At 44.9% G+C, this 19,367-nt stretch overlaps 1 protein-coding gene across 1 annotated transcript in view; it reads right to left on the bottom strand.

The window, feature by feature from the left end:
• The window catches only part of SCO1 (synthesis of cytochrome C oxidase 1), a 172,618-nt gene that overhangs the window by 100,588 nt on the left and 52,663 nt on the right, over positions 1–19,367 (bottom strand). Inside the window, exon 4 of the mRNA XM_085616746.1 lies at positions 16,499–16,696. Coding sequence (XP_085472872.1) covers positions 16,499–16,696 — 198 coding nt within the window. The remainder of the gene's footprint in view (positions 1–16,498; positions 16,697–19,367) is intronic.

Raw genomic sequence — 19,367 nt, forward strand, 5'->3', positions numbered from 1 at the left:
AACCTAGTTGGTGACATGCTTCATCATTGGGTCCCCACCAGAGAGGCCGAGTGCCTCCCTGGTGTGCTACGACGCCTGGTTACAGCGGAGCAGGTTTTGGTGTGGTGTGAGTGCAATAGTGAAAAAGTGTGGCTTAAAAGATACCTTGGTTTATTCCCCCAAAACATTTTAATGGTGGAAAACCAGGTACCAGTAAAAACAAATGATTTGGATGTTTCCTATCTGGCTAGATTGACCAGGCACATCCTATTAAACTAAGTGAAAAGATTGATCAACATGTTTCTGCTTTAAAAATGCAAATTGGGGAAGCATTCATCAGGACCTCCCTCCACGGTGGTATGCGCGCGCTAAGGCGCACCCTAACCTGTGGGGGATGCAACGAACAAACTCACGGTTTAACCGTTCAAGCCTTCAGGATTTCCGAAAGCCGGTAAAATCTGTAAGAATAAACAAACATGAAAACAAACAAAACAATTCGCTCAGCTCAAAGATATTTGTGCTCAGGTGTTTGTACAAAATCCTGAGTATTTTACCTCATGCTGTTGAAAGGAATATGCTACTTACCAGTATGCATCTGTTCTTGGCATGTAGAGCTGCAGATCTACACACTTGTGCCTAGATCGCCATCTGGTGTTGGGCCCGGATGTTTGCAGTTTGTTTTTCCTCTTGGAAAGTCTTTGGAAGTCACGAGTTCGGTCACTCCTCCCTTGGATCGTATTGCGCATGGGCATTGGCTCCATCCTCAGATTGTTTTTCGCCAGCAGGGAAAGATGGAGCGTAGTAATAACAGTGAAGATGCCCATGTGTGTGCTATCTAAATAAGATAAACTGGGACAGATACAGGTAGCCAGGGAGGCGGGTGGGCGTGTGTAGATCTGCAGCTCTACATGCCAACAACAGATGCATACTGGTAAGTAGCATATTCCGTTCGAGGCATATGAGCTGCAGATTACACACTTGTGCATAGATTATATAGCAGTACCCACCGTTAGCGGCGACCACCGTATCTGTTGCAGTGGTTTGAAATAATGTTTTGAGTACAGGCTGGCCCACACTAGCTTGTTGCTTAGTTTGCACATCTACACAATAGTGTTTGGTGAAAGTGTGCGGTGTTGACCGTGTAGCTGCTTTGCAGATATCATCTAATGGGATGTTCCCTAGAAAAGCCATTGAAGCCCCTATTTTACGTGTAGAATGGGCTTTAGGGGGAACGAATAGCGTTCGTTTTTCTTTATGGTAGCAAATTTGAATACATTTGACAATCCACCTAGCTATCCCCGACTTGGAGATGGGGTTGCCCTTGTGTGGTGGAGAGAAAGAGACAAACAGTTGTTTGGTCTTACGGAAAGGTTGTGTTCTCTCGTTGTAGTAGAGTAAGGCTCGTTTGACATCTAGTGTGTGAAGAGCTCTTTCTGCAACAGTTAGCGGTTGCGAGAAGAATACTGGTAGTTCTACAGATTGGTTTAGGTGAAAAGGAGAAATGACTTTGGGGAGGAATTTTGGGTTGGTACGGAGAACCACTTTATTATGGTGCATTTGTAGAAAAGGTAATAGTAAATGCTTGTATCTCACTGACCCTTCTGAGGGAAGTGATGGCTACAAGAAAAGCGGTTTTCCATGTTAAGAACTGAAGTTCACATTTGTGTAGGGGTTCAAAAGGAGGTCCCATTAGTCTGGTGAGACCGATATTTAGGTTCCACACAGGTGAGGGTGGCACTCTGGGGGGAATTATTCTTTTAAGGCCTTCCATGAAGGCTTTAATGGCAGGTACTCTAAAGAGTGAGAGATGTTGCCTGTTTTGTAGGTAAGCTGCTATGGCTGCGAGGTGTAGTCGAATGGACGTATAGGCTAGATTGCACCTTTGTAGGTGGAGTAAGTAGCCTATGATGTGTTGAATGGACACATCTAGGGGATTGATGGTGTTGTTATGACAATAGATAACAAAACGTTTCCACTTGGCAGCATAGCACGCTCTAGTGGTAGGGCGCCTAGCTTCTTTGATGATGTTCATACAGTCGGGGGGAAGATTTAGGTACCCGAATTCTAGGATTTCAGGAGCCAGATCGCAAGGTTGAGCTGAGCTGGGTCCGGGTGTCTGATCTCTCCATGGTTCTGGGTTAAGAGGTGTGGAGAGAGGCGTAATTTTTGATGCGGTACTACCGATAGTTCTAGCAGTGTGGTGTACCACGGTTGTCTGGCCCAAGTTGGCGCTACTAATATTAGTATGAGGGAGTGCTGTTGTAGTTTACGCACTACTAGTGGAATGAGTGGGAGAGGCGGAAAAGCGTACGCAAATCTGCCTGACCAGTTCATCCATATCGCATTGCCTTTGGACAATGGGTGTGGGTTCTGGCGGCGAAGCTTGGGCATTTTTGTTTTCGTGGGTGGCGAAGAGGTCTATCTGTGGATGTCCCCACATTTGAAAGTATGGGTGAAGAACTTGCGGGTGAAGTTCCCACTCGTGGAGTTGTTGTGTTTGTCTCCTGAGTAGATCTGCTATAGTGTTTTGTACTCCTGGGACATGTTGGGCTAGGAGAAAGATTTTCCGGGGTATAGCCCATCTCCATATGCTCTGTGCTAATTGAGAGAGCTGTGGAGAGTGTGTGCCGCCTTGTTTTTGAATATAATACATGGCTGTCATGTTGTCTGTGCGGACTAGGACTGCTTTGCCCGAAATTTGTGTCTGAAAGGATTTTAGAGCTAGGAAGATCGCTAGTAACTCCAGATGGTTGATATGGAGTAGCTTCTGTTTAGGTGTCCATTTGCCTTGCATGGTGAGATGTAATAGATGAGCTCCCAAGCCGGAGAGCGATGCGTCTGTTGTTAGTACTATCTGGGGAACCGGATCCAGGAACGGTCGACCTTTGGAAGAGGCCATCATCCCTATTAGTTGCATGAACACCCGAGCTGGAAGGGAGTGTTGTGCTATGAATTTTGCGCGTAGAGCCTGAATGCTTGCAATCCTTGTAGGATTGGGGTAGGCGAGCGCTTTTGAGGTGTCTATAGGGGTACCTAGGTATTGTTTTATGTGGGATGGTTGGAGATGGGACTTTTCGTGGTTTACCGTGAAGCCCAGCTGATGAAGTAGCTGGATGGTGGTGTGTGTGTGTTGTACACATTGATTGTATGAACTGGCTTTTATCAACCAGTCGTCTATGTATGGGAAGACATGAATGTGTTGTCTTCGCAGATGTGCTGCCACCACTGCTAGGCACTTGGTGAATACTCGCGGTGCGGTTGTGACTCCGAACGGGAGCACTTTGAATTGGTAGTGTTGACCGTCCACTACAAATCTGAGGTACTTTCTGTGAGCCTTGTGCATTGGAATGTGGGAAGTAATCGTCTTTTAGGTCCAAAGTGGTGAGGAAGTTGTTTTGGGAAAGTAGCGGAAGTACCTGCTGAAGCGTCACCATATGAAAGTGTATGTATTTGTTTAGGGGTCGAAGGTCTAGGATGGGCCGTAGAGTCTCGTCCCTTTTTGGTATGAGAAAATACAGGGAGTAGACCCCTATATTTTGTTGGTTGGTAGGAACGTGTTCTATTGCCTCTTTGTCTAGGAGGGAGAGTACCTCCTGCTTGAGTAGCCGCAGATGTTCTGGTGACATTGGGCGTTGTCTGGGTGGAATGTTTGGGGGGGTAGATGTTAGTTCTAGGCAGTAGCCTGACCGAATTATTTGTATTACCCATTTGTCTGAGGTGATGGTAGTCCAGACCGGAAGGAAATGTTGGAGTCTGCCCCCGACCGGAGTGTTTTGTCTGGGGGAAGTGGAGGGAAGTCATTGGGTAGGCGCGGTGGCAGAGCGGGCAGTGTTTGTTTTGCCTCTGCCTTTGTTATTGTTGCCCCTGTAGCCGCCTCTTTGGTAACCCCTTGTAAAGGTGGACTGAGTAGGCGATTTGTATGAAGTGGAAGCGGTGTCTGAGGAGTAGCCTTTGGATGTGCTCCGAAAGGAAGAGCGGCGAAAGGAGCGTCTGGGAGGGTGAGATTGTAAGGCTCCCATGGATTTTGCCGTGTCAGTGTCCTTTTTCATTTTCTCTAGGGCGTCATCCACTTTGGGGCCAAACAGATGTTCCTGGTCAAAGGGATGGTTGAGGATGGAGGCTTGTACTTTCGGTTTAAAACCTGATATCCTTAGCCAGGCATGGCGACGGAGGAGGACACTAGTATTGATAGCCCTAGAGGCTGTGTCTGCTGCATCTAAGGCACAACGTATGGAGGTATTGGTAATTGTTTTGCCCTCCTGAATTAGCTCATTGGCCCTCGCTTTGTATTTATCAGGGAGAAGGTGCAGTATGGGTTCTAACTCGTCATAATGGGCCCTGTCATACCTCGCTAGTAGTGCTTGTGTATTGGCGATACGCGTTATATTGGCGGCTTGAGATGCAGTACGCTTGCCTGATGCGTCCAAGAGTTTAGACTCTTTGTCAGGTGGTGGTGCGTCACCTGACGCCTGGGAGTTGGCCCTTTTCCGTGCTGTGGATACCACCAAGGAATCTAGTGGCGCTGGCCCTCTGATGTAGGAGGGGTCTGTTGGGGCGGCTTTATATTTTTTCTCAATGCGCGGGTTAATGACCCTGGCCCTGACTGGGTCCTTAAAGACCTCCGGCGCATGTTTTATAACACCTTTTAGCATAGGCAATATGGAGGTGGTCCTATGTGTGGTATCAAATGTATCTAGGAGGAAATCGTCCTCCACTGGGTCGGTATGTAAATCTACCCCGTGGTAGTGTGCCGCCCTTTGCAATAAATGATTGAACCCCAAGGAGTCTTCTGGTGGAGAAGGTCTGGAAGGGTAAAGATCGTCTTGTGGGACTTTAGGGACATCAGGGATATTATATTCGTCCCATGGGTCTGGGGACCCTGTGGGAGTGGGGTCCCCTGTAGGTATATCTTGGGGTACATCCCCTATGTCGTCGTATGGATCCCCTTGATCGTCATCTGGTGATGGGTTGGGGCAATGATGAGGTGGGGGTGGTGAAGGTGGAGGAGGGGAAGGTGGAGGAGGTGGTGGAGGTGGGGAAGGTAGTCTGAAAGGGGAGGTAGCAGAGTCCTTCCTTTTTGGAGGTGGAGGCGGAGCAGGTTTGTCTAACTGTCTCTTTTTGATAGAGAGCATTAAATGTCCAGTTTTGGGATCCTTAGTTAATGTTTTTTGTAAGGGATCCGGTGTAAATAGTTCCGGAGAGGTTGGTTGGTCCGTCGGCGCCGAAGGCGTCGGGGCCGTTGCCTTTTTAGGTTTGTCGGTGCTGGTTCGTTGTTTGGAACCATGCTTGGAAAGCTCCGATTGTTTAGTAGGCGGCTTCGAAATGGCGGTGCCGGTGATCTTGTCGGCTTTTGTCGGTACCGAAGATGGGGTCGGTGCCGAGGAGCTGGGTCTCGACCCCGATTGTATCGGTGTGGGGCTTGGTGTCGAGATGGAGGCCTGTCTCTTTTTCGGTGCCGAAGGGTGTTTATCGGCTCCGATGGTGGGCTGGCTCGAGCCAGAGCCGCCTGAAGGCTTAATTGGCTTCTTTACCGGCCCCGAAGGTGCGGTGTGGGAAGCAGTGTCTTTGGTCTTGCTTAGGCCCGAAGGCGAAGGCGTGACCGAAGCCTTTTTCGGTGCCGGCGAGGGTGTGGGGGGGTAGAGTAGTACTCACGACCCTCTGTGCCGGAGTGATGTCCTCCACATCTGAATCGTCAGCTTTGGAGGCGCTGACGAGTCCCTCATCGGTGTGGTGTTCTTCTGGAGCGTCGACGCCTTCCCCGAAGATGTCGTCCGGGATCGCCTTTGAAGAGTGTGCCATGGTTCTTCTGGCTCTTCGGTCCCAAATCGTTTTCTTGGACCGGAAGGATTTACACGCCGGACAGTCTCGAGCCTCGTGTTCAGGGGACAGCAGAGGTTGCACACCTCGTGGAGATTGGTGTGGGGGAATTTTAACCCACATCGAGGGCACTTTTTAAATGGAGTCCTTTCCATTAGCCAGGACCGGAGCTTGGGTAGGCCCGAAGGCCGCCGTCGACGACTGGAACCGAAGGTCTTGCCGATGAGAGGCGCGTTGAGTGGGGAGATCGCGATCGAAAACAATACCGCGAATTGGGGTGAGGATTGCGCGTCGATCGTCGAACTGGAAGCTGTTCGGAACCGAAGCGCGAAGATTACATCCGAGCCCGATGGCGGAAAAAAACAATCTGAGGATGGAGCCGAAGCCCATGCGCAATACGATCCAAGGGAGGAGTCACCGAACTCTTGACTTCCAAAGACTTTCCAAGAGGAAAAACAAACTGCAAACATCCGGGCCCAACACCAGATGGCGATCTATGCACAAGTGTGTAATCTGCAGCTCATATGCCTCGAACACTAATTTCTGCTCAGTGGTGTATTCCGCTAAGAACCTCTATTAAGGTACTCATGTCAGTGATGGTGATTTTAACACTAATACTTAGTGTTACACAAGCGCATGCGGAGGGTGCTTGCTATCCGTATAGCAAAACGTTATCAGTGGCGCGCTACTATTTGTGCGCGCTATGTATAAGCATTACCAATAATGCGATCCAGTGAGACTGATTATGGATTATTCGAATGAATCGAAAAAAAGTCACCAACATATTAAGAAAAAATTGGAGGATACTCCAATTGGACCCCACAGTAGGGAGAATTATGGGAATGCACCCTAACATAACGTTCCGCCGGGGAAAAAACTGAAAGATAAACCCCACAGTCACTCCTAACAGAAAAAGAATGAAAAAGGGACTCAATGGTTAAAAACAAAAGGTTTTATGAAATGTCATAACTGCAAAGATTGTCAGATAGCCAGGAACATCACGGAGGTACAAATGGCGAATAACAAAATGTGACAAATAAAAGAACTAATAACATGCAAAAGCAAATATGTTGTTTACGTTAAAGAATGTTCATTCTCCCTGAAGTACATAGGAAGCACGATATGTGAACTTAAAAAGAGGATTCTTGAGCATGTTCGGGCAACAACAAAGATCGAGGAAATGCGGTGGCAACACATATAGAGTCCAATCACGAGGGTAACTGGAAGTTGCTAACATTTTCTGCAATTGAAACAGTACCAAACAGTGAGAAAGGTTGCAACCGTGAAAAGAAATTACGCCAGAGAGAATCGAGACAAATTCTAAATTTCAGAACTTTCACTCCATTTGGGCTGAACCAAAGCGAGGAACTGTATGTCCATCTATGAACTTACCTGTCAGTACACTTCTCGAGTGCAATCAAGATTTAGAAATAAAAAAACAAAACACTAACGCTGTACAAATTTTATGTCTGAAGAGACATTAAATACAACAAGCATTTGCAATGCAATAGGTCTCGCATTTATACGAGTTTGAGCTATTGGCATTGTAAATGACAGTGCCTTTTATTTATGTTTTAAAAAAACCAAACTTAAATAAAAAGCATTGTCATTTACAATGCTAATAGCTCAAACTCGTATAAATGCGAAACCTATTGCATTGCAAATGCTTGTCTGACTGTTTGTGGGCGAGTGGGCCGGGTTTTACTGTGGATTCCCCGAATCTTACAACAAACATTGCCTGCACAATGCCGTCTCCCATGCCTTGTAAAGCACATACTTTGTTTACATTTCTTCATTGCCATTTTGGTCAAAAAGCACCACCGGTTGTAAAAAAAAAAAAAAACAATTGGCCCACAGCTCACTTGCAAAACAGGAGCGATTGTTAAGGCGGGCACTCGGGCAATGGGTGTGTATCGGAGATGCAGCCCTAAATTGCCTTTTGGCCAGAGTGGTGGCCGATTTGGGCTGTCTCAGATGCCGCCAATGGCCCAGTGGGGGGCTGGGCGGCCTTTCCCAGGCAGATGGGTTTCTATTGGGGGGGGGGGGAAGAGGGGTGATTCCTGCCCTCTCACTGAGCTCGCCCATTAACGTATGCAGATTGAACAGAAGGCCTCAGCAGAAGTGGCCCCACTTCCAATCAGGTGTGGTTCATCACTGCATGAGCATCGAATGAGTTCCTTCTAGAATCTCTGCTTCCTAAAACTAGACAGAAGCAGTGAGCAACCAAACTATTGCGTCTATGTCGTGTAGAAAAAGACTGGTTTAAATTTCACTTCTGACTCAAAACGGAAATCAGAGTCCCTCGGCTGCTAATCACACACATACTTTTGGGAAACGAACGTACACAGCAATTTGGTATTGCTAGCAGTAACAATGGCGATGGAGTTGGGTGGGGTGTAATAGTCTCATTTTTTGAGAACTTTTCGGCGTCGTACGCTTGCATTCTAATGTGCGTAAGACTCAGAGCAGGATGCACGCATGCATAACACTATGTAAGGCATATATATCTGCCAGTGAATATGGCACAGATTAGCGTGGCCTGCTTGTCCAGAGAGGACAATGCCTGAAGGACTTGTACCTAAAAGACGTGTGTGGGGTGTGGCCGTGGCAAGATAGCTGCTTGATAAAGTGCTTTCCTAATGCAAGCATTAAAGCAGATGAGCCTAGTGGCAGTGTTTGTGCTGCGGAATACTATAGGCAGCAGCTGGCTAGACAATCTAATTGTTTTTTGAGGGGCTGTAAAATAAGCAGCCGAAGCATCGGCTGTCACTGCGTTTTTGGAATAGTGGTAGACGCCTGAGGTTCATAGTACACGAATGCCCCTGGGCACGAGCCCTACTGAAATGTATCCCTTATTTGCGGCTCAGACAGGTGCTATGTGACACGATAGAATCAAGTCACATGACTCCCTGAACACCTCATCATTATAAAAACGCCTGGAAACACAGAAGTAATAAAAATATTCAATAAGTAGGATCCGGTCCACCAGGAAACAAAAAAATTGAACCCTAGGAGTAAATGGAAAGTAGAGAAGCCTAAAGCCATTCAAGCAGAGACTCTTCTAACTGACCACCGCACCGGTTCACTCTGGCGAGAGCTGCCAGGTGGATGGAAAGTCATGCGTGGCACTTGATATCAGTCCCAGATTTCACCAACAGCACGCTGCACTCTGGGACTTATAGTTCCGCTTTTAGAGTGTCAAATATAAGCTGAAACGTCAAGCATATAAAGAGTGGTTATGTTATGGTGCTGTGCAAATAGTTAAAATATGTTTACAGCTATTAACATTAGAGCTGGGAGAGCGGCGCCGTGTTGAACAAAAGAAAGGTGCGGCTACTTATAAAATCCAACAATTACAAGAAAGAGTTTACGGGCCTGTTTATGGGGAAATATCCTCTGTGTCAGAGCACGACCAGCAGTGTGAGCGATCGTGGAGCCAGGGAGGAGGCACGGGGGGGGGGGCTAAATGCGACAGCTTTCCCTGGCCAGAGCGGGCACTTCACAGGAAGATGCAGTGCCTGAAGAAAATATGATACAGTTGGGTAAAACAAAGCGTGGCGTTTGTGAAACGAGCGCTGCGCTGATAGTTAAAATGTTTACAGTCATTAACTAGGGCACACATACATCCCTGCAATTTACCATTAAACTGCAGTTTCCATAGTACGGGAGAGGAAACTGTTCAGAACTGTGATTTTGCTATTCACAGAGGGTTGTCCGCCATTTTAAGGGTGCTAATGAGAGGAGCGCGAGATCAAGAATACCAGCACAGCTCGCACCGCGTCAGTGAGAGCGGCTGCTGTAAGGGGGCGGGTGCGGTGGAGGGGGTGTGTTGGGGGGAGCTGGAACTGGCACAGCGCAGCCGGGCAGTGCGGCGCATTATCTTATGCTGAGCCTGCAGTGGAGGAGGGGGAGACGAAGAGAGACACAGCACAAAATAAAAAGATACACACTTGGGGAAGCGGGAAACCGGCAAAGGCGTGTAATTACGCTGATAAACAGCTAGCGAGAGAGACGAATGATCTATATTTAAAAAGATGAATTAAGTGCAAATACGAAAGACAGAGTGATCTGAAAACATGTCTTGCCTTTTAATAGTGAAAGTGATCGCGACGCGATCAAACATCAAAGCGGCCGCGAAAGTGAAAGAAAACGAGTGCTTTCAGGCTGCCAAATGGTGCTCGCGCCCGGCGCACATGCACTGTATTTGGAGGCCTGAAAGCACTCGTTTGCACTTCCAAAACTCGCTTACTATAAGTCTCGCCAGAGCAGCGCTAAAGCGCTGTCTCTAGCGAGACCTAAAAAGGAGAGATGAGAAGAATTGGACTGCAACAGAAATGACCAAGGGACTAGATGGCACAAATAAAAATCAAATGAAAGACTAACTTTGTAACATAAGGAAAATCCAAAAACATCTATGACAGAGTATAGAAATGTGCAGTATTGGACTAATGAGACAATTAGGTCCTTTAATAATGAAATCTTTGTTTATGTACATCATGAATCTCCCTCTGTGTATACTAGGACACGGGCATGAGCATTTTTTTGTGTTTAAAATTGCATCACTTTTAATCATTCACTTTTTAACTCTTCTTCGCATTATTATTGTTTAAAGTGTCATTACACGAGAAAGTAAAAAAAAAATAGAAAAAAAGAGGAAATAAGGATGTGTAGCACTAAAGCACTTCAACTACCATAATACTTTGGGATGGGATTACGTTCAAACTTGGATCACATGTTGTTAAAAAAGCATTTTTATTGGTTTTGCAAACATCGCATTCCTACCGTGATCAAGTTCTCAGTGAAAACGAAACGCGTCGGTTTGGTTTTTCAACCTGGAATGAATTGAAAATAAACGAATTTGGAAACCGTTCCCTTTGAGAGTGCGACCTCATTTTCCTCAAAAAAGGATTGTTGGTGATAAGTATCCGGCGTGGCTCAGCGTATATATATATATATACATATATATATATATATATATTCACTGAAAAAACCATAGGTTTCAGGGGCGTTATAGTTAGCTGGACTTTTCACTCTTACAAAACCATTGAAATTCCCCTGTTCAGCTAACTATAACTCGCACGCCCGCAATGCACTGCTGATGACGTCACATATTACATCACTCATGACATGGTCAGTGACATCACTCATGACATCACTGATGACATCTCAAATGACATCACTGATGACATCATCCAGTGAATGTGTGTTTTTCTGAAAATAACATATGTTTTATATATGTATATCTCGAGGTCGATGGAAGAATAAATGGGTATACAAGTGTCTAAATGGATGATTTGTTTTTGAAAAATTGATTGTATAACTGACTGATTAAGTGTATCTTAGTGAATACATGGCTTAGTGAGTAATGTTTAAATGTGTAAATATCTGTATCAGTCTCTCACTTTGTGTATAAGTGGCTGCATGGGTTGGTGAATAGCTACATGAGTGTCTATATAGGTTATTAGTTGGTTTTTTGAGTATCAGTATGAGTGTCTGAGTGTCTGTATGGTTCGGTGGGGGGTATTACGTAGTGCATAGGTGCATGAATGAGTGACTCACTGTTTGTATGTGTTGAAGACAGCAGGACTGTATGGGTGGATGAGTGTGTGCATGGGTGTGTTAGTGAGTGATAGACTGTCTCAATCGTGTCTTTATGAGTAACTACATATGTTTTAAACTAGTATATGTGACTATTGGTATATATAAGTGAGTATATGTGAGAGTGAGAGATTGAAAGAGTTCCTGTATGAATAAGTATGTGTTTCTATAAGTGATTGTTTAAAAGACTAAGTATGTGTAAGTTTCTGTAGAAGTAAGTGTGGTGGTGTGTGTATAACTGTATATGCAAGTAAATGGATGTTTGATTCTTTATTAGCATGAGTGACTGTGTGTGAGTAACTCTATGGATGAGTGGCGTTGTGTAACAGGATGTATAGGTGTGTGAGTACATATGATGAGTGAGTACATGTATGAGTGACTGTATAGGACTGTTGGTGAATGAGTGGATGTGTATGTGGATCTTAGAATTACTGAATAGGTTGTTGTAACTGGTATTGGTATGTCCATTGTTTTGAGCATTGTAGTTTCTATTTTTGAATGTGTGTATCAAAGGTTATATTAGGGGAAGAGGAGGTCTGCCACTCTATCACAAGGATGATGTCATCAGTGATGTCATTAGTGATGTCATTTGAGATGTCATCAGTGATGTCATGAGTGATGTCACTGACCATGTCATGAGTGATGTAATATGTGACGTCATCAGCAGTGCATTGCGGGCGCGCGAGTTATAGTTAGCTGAACTAACTATAACGGGGGAATTTCAATGGTTTTGTACGAGTGAAAAGTCCAGCTAACTACAACGCCCCTGAAACCTATGGTTTTTTCAGTGAATTTCCAAGGTTTTTTAAATGCTAATTCCTAACTATAACGTGCCTGAAACCTATGTTTTTTTCAGTGAATACACACATATATATATACACACATATATATATACATATATACACACATATATTATCTACTGGCGGTCGCCAGTAGATGGTTATAGTTACAACCTAGTTTCCATAGGAAATCTCAAAATTCTATTTTGAATAACTTTGGCGCCGGTTGACGAATCCTCGACAAAAATTTCAAAACTAATGGGGCGCTTCGCTCAGCTCCTACCCTGAAAGTCTCGGGGTGATTCGTCAAGCGGGGGCCGAGAAAATGGGGGGGTCCCAAAACGCGTTTTCCCCATGCATTTTTCCATAGGACCTTTAGTCGAAGCTACAGCCCGAACGGCTGAACAGAATTACGTGAAATTTGGCAGAGAGGTAGCCATAAGGTCAAGGAAGTGCCTTTTGCAGGTCTGGTGTAAATCTGTTCAGTATTTCCTGAGAAAATAGCATTTAAAAGCATATCAATATCTATACGCGCGCACCGTGCGCGCACAGTGCGCGCACCCTGCTGTGCGCGAGCTCATTTCTGATTGGTTGTTAGATGTCGGTAAACATTCGAATCGGTCGAAACCAGGAAGTGTCGGCCGCCATTTTGTCTCTCGCAGTCTGAGGGGGTGAAAACAAAAGGTGGAGAACGTGAAAAGGGGGCAGAGTGGACAGTTCCTGACCCCCTAGCCTTGGTCAGGGGGTCACAGAAGGACCCCCAAGGGAGAAAAAAAAATTATTTTATTTTTTTTTAAATCCCGAAGTGCGCGCACGGCACGCACTGTGAACCGTGGGTGCTCGGTGCGCGAAGCGCACAGAGTGCCCACAGCGCGCTCACGGTGCGTGAAGCGCAACGTGCGCGCACGGTGCGCGCACCTCACGATTTAAAAATAAATAAAGTAATTTGCGGTGCGCGCACGGTGAAAAACCTGGAAAAAAAAATTATAAATACATAACTTAGCATTTAAAAAACCGTACAAATTCACTGAAAAACCATAGGTTTCACACACGTTATAGTTACGAATTAACATTTAAAAAGCCTTGCAAATTCACTTAAAAAACCATAGGTTTCACACATGTTATAGTTAGCTGGACATTTCACTCGTAAAAAACCAATGAAATTCCCCCGTTATAGTTAGTGCAGGCAATTATAACTCACGCGACCGCAATCCTCTGCGGATGACGTCAGATATTACATCACTGATGACATATGTGTCTTTATGAAAAATAAATATTTGTAATATATGTATAGCTAAAGATTAATGGAAGAAGACATGGGTAAATAAGTGTCTAAATACAGTGATGTAATATCTGACGTCATCAGCAGAGGATTGCGGTTGTGTGAGTTATAGTTGCCTGCACTAACTATAACGGGGGAATTTAATTGGTTTTTTACGAGTGAAATGTCCAGCTAACTATAACATGTGTGAAACCTATGGTTTTTTAAGTGAATATATATATACACATATATATATATATACACACACATATACACATATTCACACACACACAAAAATATTGGTGCACTTTACATGAGTACCAGATTACACTGAACAAGGTCAGATTAATATTATTACAAGCACCCAACATAAAGTTATGTTTGTGCAGAATCAAATGATGTTGCGCCCACCCCCCGTACTCAAATCTGGTTCTCCAGATCCAAAGTTAGCAACTCAGGCCACAACCATATATTTTAATCTGTGTGTAAATGTCATACACAAATGGTATGTATGTGTATGATCACTACAGTGAGCACATTTTCTGGTGAAATGGCGCTTTGTCAAGTAAAAGTAAAAACAGCAGCAAAAAAATACTAGAAGGTTCACTCTGAGTTTTGCTTGGTAATAATGGCAAGTATTTGCTTTAAAACTGGATTTAGGGGCACTGGTCAGCACATATGCACTGGTGCACATACCAGGCTAATCGTTTTAAATATTACTTACATATAGATAAGGACTTTGCGACACACCAAAAAATCAGCTTGTTACTCACCACTGAGTCATGGACCGCAGTTTGGGAGACCCGAAAAGGAATTTTCTTTTTGGAATAGAAAAAAAGTCATGATCCCCATGCCAAGGGAAGCTTCTCCCAATGTGGTGGGGTGGGGGATTGAACATTATAATAGTTTCACTGTTCCTTACCACTGGGTTTTACCTGGAGGTAAGAAACAGTTAACAATTACTACATGTCCGCCCATCCAAATTGGGCGTGCGGACATGTAGCCATTTCTCCGATCGCCCTTACTCCCCAGGGTCGTTGGAAACGTTTGGCCATGGCGGGGACAGAGTATTTTGCGCTGTGGCTACACTTAAGACCCACTGGCAATTATATTTAGAAGACGGACCAGTACATTGGACAGGAGGGAACTCTGTCGCCGGCAACATATAAATCAGGCGCAAAGTCAGCAACCTCCTGCACTGACTAACTAAGTACTGAGCGGTGGACACCCTATTACCTAACATGAATAAATGAGACACTGCAAACTTATTATGTAACAGGACTGTATTCAGTCCTCATACAATTGAACCGAATAATTCATCTTCACATCACACATTGGATATTACCATCAGAAGGGTGACACAATAGACACCATCCGAAGCACATAAACTCAGACTTCAGTCTTGGAGAAAACAATAGAATTGTGTTGAAACGCATGCCACATGCCCTACAAGGCCATACTGAATCAAAGGTGGATAATATATGCGTGCTCACTCACACAACCACATCTCAATGTACACACGCACTGAGAACGAATGACCCCAAAAGACTGTCCTCTATCTCATCTGCGCAGAGGACATTGGGATTTTCCATGGGATGTCCTCGTGATTCACCCTCTCCTCCATCCTGTCCAATGATTATATGCGTACTGCGACTGCAAACATCTTTAGAGATGGGCTTGATTTCCACATATAAGCAAATGACTTGAAGATACCACAGATGGCACAGGGAACAGAGCCTATGGTTACCTACCTTGGCTTCTATTTACAGAGCCTGGGAAGATGATGGGTGGCATATGCTTCAATATATCAAAAAACAGAAGCGTTGTTTAAGTGGTAACGGTGGTTCAAAATGACGAGACCACTTAAAGTCGAAAAACAACTGGAAATCATCAAAACTGTAGAACCACATTCAAAACAGCAATGAAATAATGCCTCCAAAACACAGATGAGATAGAATAAAATATATAACTGATTCAGAGACTGTACAATGAACAAAATGTTAAATGAAAGGTAAAAGCATCTGGGACAATGGACTATTCGTTCTTTTTAGTATATAAAAGCACAACAAACAGACTTTTACATATTAGGTGATTCTGCTTTTCAGCCTGCTTTGTGTATATAATACCTGCAACTAATTCAAGCAAGACATGGGGACAGCGTGATCTGGCTAGAATTACACCATTTGTCGAGGAGGGAAGCCGCGATTACCATTTTACAAATTCAGCAAATTAAAAGGGGCGTGTACCCAGTGATATTGGAAAAATTAACAGGTTTACTGTCAGAGGTGGTGAGTCACTGATCATACAAATCAGCAGCTTGGCTGATCCACTTTATGGCAAGACCAAAACCTGCACCTTGGCAGTCAAAATATGAGGGCAGAAGCTGCACAGGTATCCCAGGAGCTTATACCTACTGTACCTCTCAACCTCCACACTTGCCTGCATCCCTAACTCCGGAAAGGTGGACGGAAGTTGGAGATGTCACTGCGGCCTAGGAGTAAGAGTCGCTTTAAACCCTTAGTCTACGTCGAACTACACAATTGTTTCCAACTCAGTAGCATATGCAAAAATCCTAGTCTTTTACAATAATAAGTTGTTAATAATTTAATCGGAATTGTGACCTAGTGGATAAGGTGGCCGGCATGACTCACTGTGTTAATGAACAAAACAGAAATGTTAATTTTGTTCAGTACCGTTAACATGGCACTTGCCAGCGCATCTACGCAAACATAATATTGGCTGAAGCCTTATGTACATTGGCGCCCTTTCACTTCAATTTGCAGTCACTTTATACACAATAGTATGAATAAAACCACTTGCAGCTAGGGAACATTGTCTCCGATCATGTAGATTAGCTTTGGGCCACTAGAGGGCAGTACCTCAGCACAACTAAATTACCATTGAGAAGTTCAGTAGTAAGACACAAATTCACATTTTTCTATAAATGGAAAAAAACCTATTGCTTTCAAATATATTCTTTCTACGTCATTTGTAAAACTGTGGCAATGAGATTTGATTTGCAATACAGAATTAACATTTATATAAATCACTCAAAATGAATTACCAATCTCATTAACGACAAGAATCATTTTCTCAATTTCATCCGGGCAGATATCGGGGCAGTGAGTAAACCCGAAATAAATGAGCACGAACTGTCCGAGGTAGTCTTTGTTGGATTTGGGCTGCCCGTTGTGATCAATCAGCGAGAAAGGACCACCGAGCAACGGTTTGCCGAGAGAACGTTTTCGCTCCCGCTCCAGTTCTAAAATCAGAAAAAAAAGGTTTTATTATTGACCAGTCCTGCAAAACTACATTTACAAAAGATAATATTTAAACATCAAATACCTACCTGCTTGTGTTGTGAATTGCTATTAGAATCAAATGGCCACAAACCAATTTGCTGACGATCCAAGAGCTAACTAAATCAAATCTTATGGTGAACAAGAGGGAAAACAAGCACTGGCACAGTTAATAGCATGGCTGATGGCATACTCCTGTGTGTTGAGTGGGAGTTACAGGTCGCGAGTAATTAAAACCATACATACTCTACAGATGTGTGTGCACAACTTTGTTTAAGTCAGCTGGATCCAGAAAATAACACTAACAGTGCCAAAAAGGTCAATAAGTGTGCAATGACCTGTGTTAGGAGAAATGTGTGCTTCTATGCCATCGGATGCACCGACCATGAGAGGCTATGCACTCCGGAGCTCGAGAGTGTTTCTTCTGGATCGATGTGATGAACTCGAATGCTGTAACCCAAAACAGCATCACGTCCATACCATTACCAAGAAAACCATTAAAATAATTGTTTATTTTTGTTTGTGTCGCAACAATGCTTTATTTTTTAGACACAAGTACAACATATTTGGCTGTCCATCAAGACCTGATGTGGAAATATTGCATCCAACATACAACCTACGCATACAGAAAGGGGCATTAGGTCAACCCCATTCATGAATTGGTTTACTATGTTGTATGCCACTTTTGGATCCAGCCCACAGCTTTTCGTAAGGCCTGGGCCGTGAACTCCACTCCGTTCATGGAGTTCTCCGAACTCCACGGAGCACACAGAGTTCCGAAAAACTCCACCCTGCAAAGCAGAGGGGAGTTTTTTTCCAGCTCGCACTTGCCAACGTTAAGTTGACAAGCACGAGCGAGGAAAATCCAAAGTAAGCCCACCTCCCTGAGAGATTTCTCATCGCGGGATGTCACTGATGGTCCAGTCTGCTTGCGTTAAGAAACCTTCCGTTCGCAATGTGGCAGCTGCTGCTTGAGTAGAACATCTACTCGAGCGGCAGAAAGTAGCAGCGTCCTCTTGCGCTGCGCATGGTGCAGTTCATGCAGGTTTTCCAGCAGGGGACAACTGCCTGGCGCTAAAAATCAGAGCAAACGGCACAACCTAACGTACTCCGCCACTTGTGGAACTCCACGCAGAGCGGCAGAGTTTTTGTGTCCCTTCGCAGAGTTCAGCATAGCGGAACTCCGCAAACACAACCCAGGCCTAATTTTTGTGAATCTTTAGACTCAGGAAATAATTCATCTACTGTCTCCCACGACGCAGTCATTGAGCTAGGGAGCAGCAGCAAAGAATGTACTTTCTTCCTCCTATCAAGGTCAACTTCACCCCAGCTGCACCTCAAAGAAACAACCTAGGCGCTTGAGTGATTTGAGCAACAGCAGGTAGCAGCACTCCATCTTTCCCCTCTGAGTCCCCACAGCTACAGCCCACACAGCACTAATGTCCGCGAGGCCAGTTAGCTTGTACTGAAGGAGCTCTGCTGTTCTGCTCATAGTGTTGCTCATTAGATGGCAGGGCTGGGATCCCCGAATAAACCCTCTACAGTCCACCAAGGATCCTTGTAGAGGGCAGGTAGTCCTTGGAGGCTGGAAAACCTGGCACTGCGGTGCCCATTCTCGGCTACGACATCCCCTCGCAACCTTTGTTTTGTTGCTTAGTTTACAGTACTGCACGAGGGAAGCAGCAGCAGTCACGTGGCTCCACCCTCTACATTAAAGAGACAAAAGGGCGGCCACAGAAGGAGACAGATCGCACAGTGCATGGAGAAACAGTGTCTACTGTTCGAGCAGGTTCCCTTCATTGGAAACATTGCATCCGCTAATTAGAAAAGGTGTGTTTTGTCTTAAACAATGCATCATTAATTGGAAGGAGTATATTTCACTTTCTGAAACACTGTACGTATTTTTAGATTTTACAAGAATACCCACTTTTTTCAAAACCTTGCTGTTTCATTGTAGCCAGAAGATCCGCAATGCCTGCTCTTTATTTTATGCTTCAAATATCCCTCCATGCTCAGGGCTCTACCGTATCGGCCGCTACTGACACAGGCTTGTTTTCCTTGCACGGAGTGCTGGACAGTAGCATAAAGGTAAAGTCCTGGCCTGCCATGGGACATCAGTACACAGCCCCCTCATTGGTCGTGATTACGTTTTTAGATCTCGCCTGAGCCAGCGCGCATGCGCTGTAAGGCATTTAGTAAGGGCTTTTAAACCCTGAACACACGCTCGTCAGTGTGTTTATTTTTTTTATCACCCGCAATTGGCCTTTGCGTGCGTCTTTCTAAGAAAGACAGCACGCAATTGGTCCAAGAAGGGTGCATGTCCCGCCTTCTCTGTGCCCTGGCCTAGGGTGCTTGGGAGCAAGCAGCAGCACCATCTGTTTCCAATTATCTAATTGGAGCCAGATGGTGGTCAGTGCTGGTCATCTTGTTTAAAAAGCAGTAAGGCTTGGGGGCAACCGTTTAGCTGTATATTGATCGATGTCACTTTTATTTCTGTTTCGAGTGACCACGGAGTCCTGCGAGACTAGTTGGGTGGGAGGGAGGGTGCACCTGGCAGCGGATGCCATGTCTAACGCAGAGCTGTACCTGGGCATGCTAGGTCTCGAGGGCTAACTCGTGTCTCGGCGCTATAGC

Source organism: Triturus cristatus, chromosome 7 (assembly GCF_964204655.1).
Source record: "Triturus cristatus chromosome 7, aTriCri1.1, whole genome shotgun sequence".
NCBI lineage: Eukaryota > Metazoa > Chordata > Amphibia > Caudata > Salamandridae > Triturus > Triturus cristatus.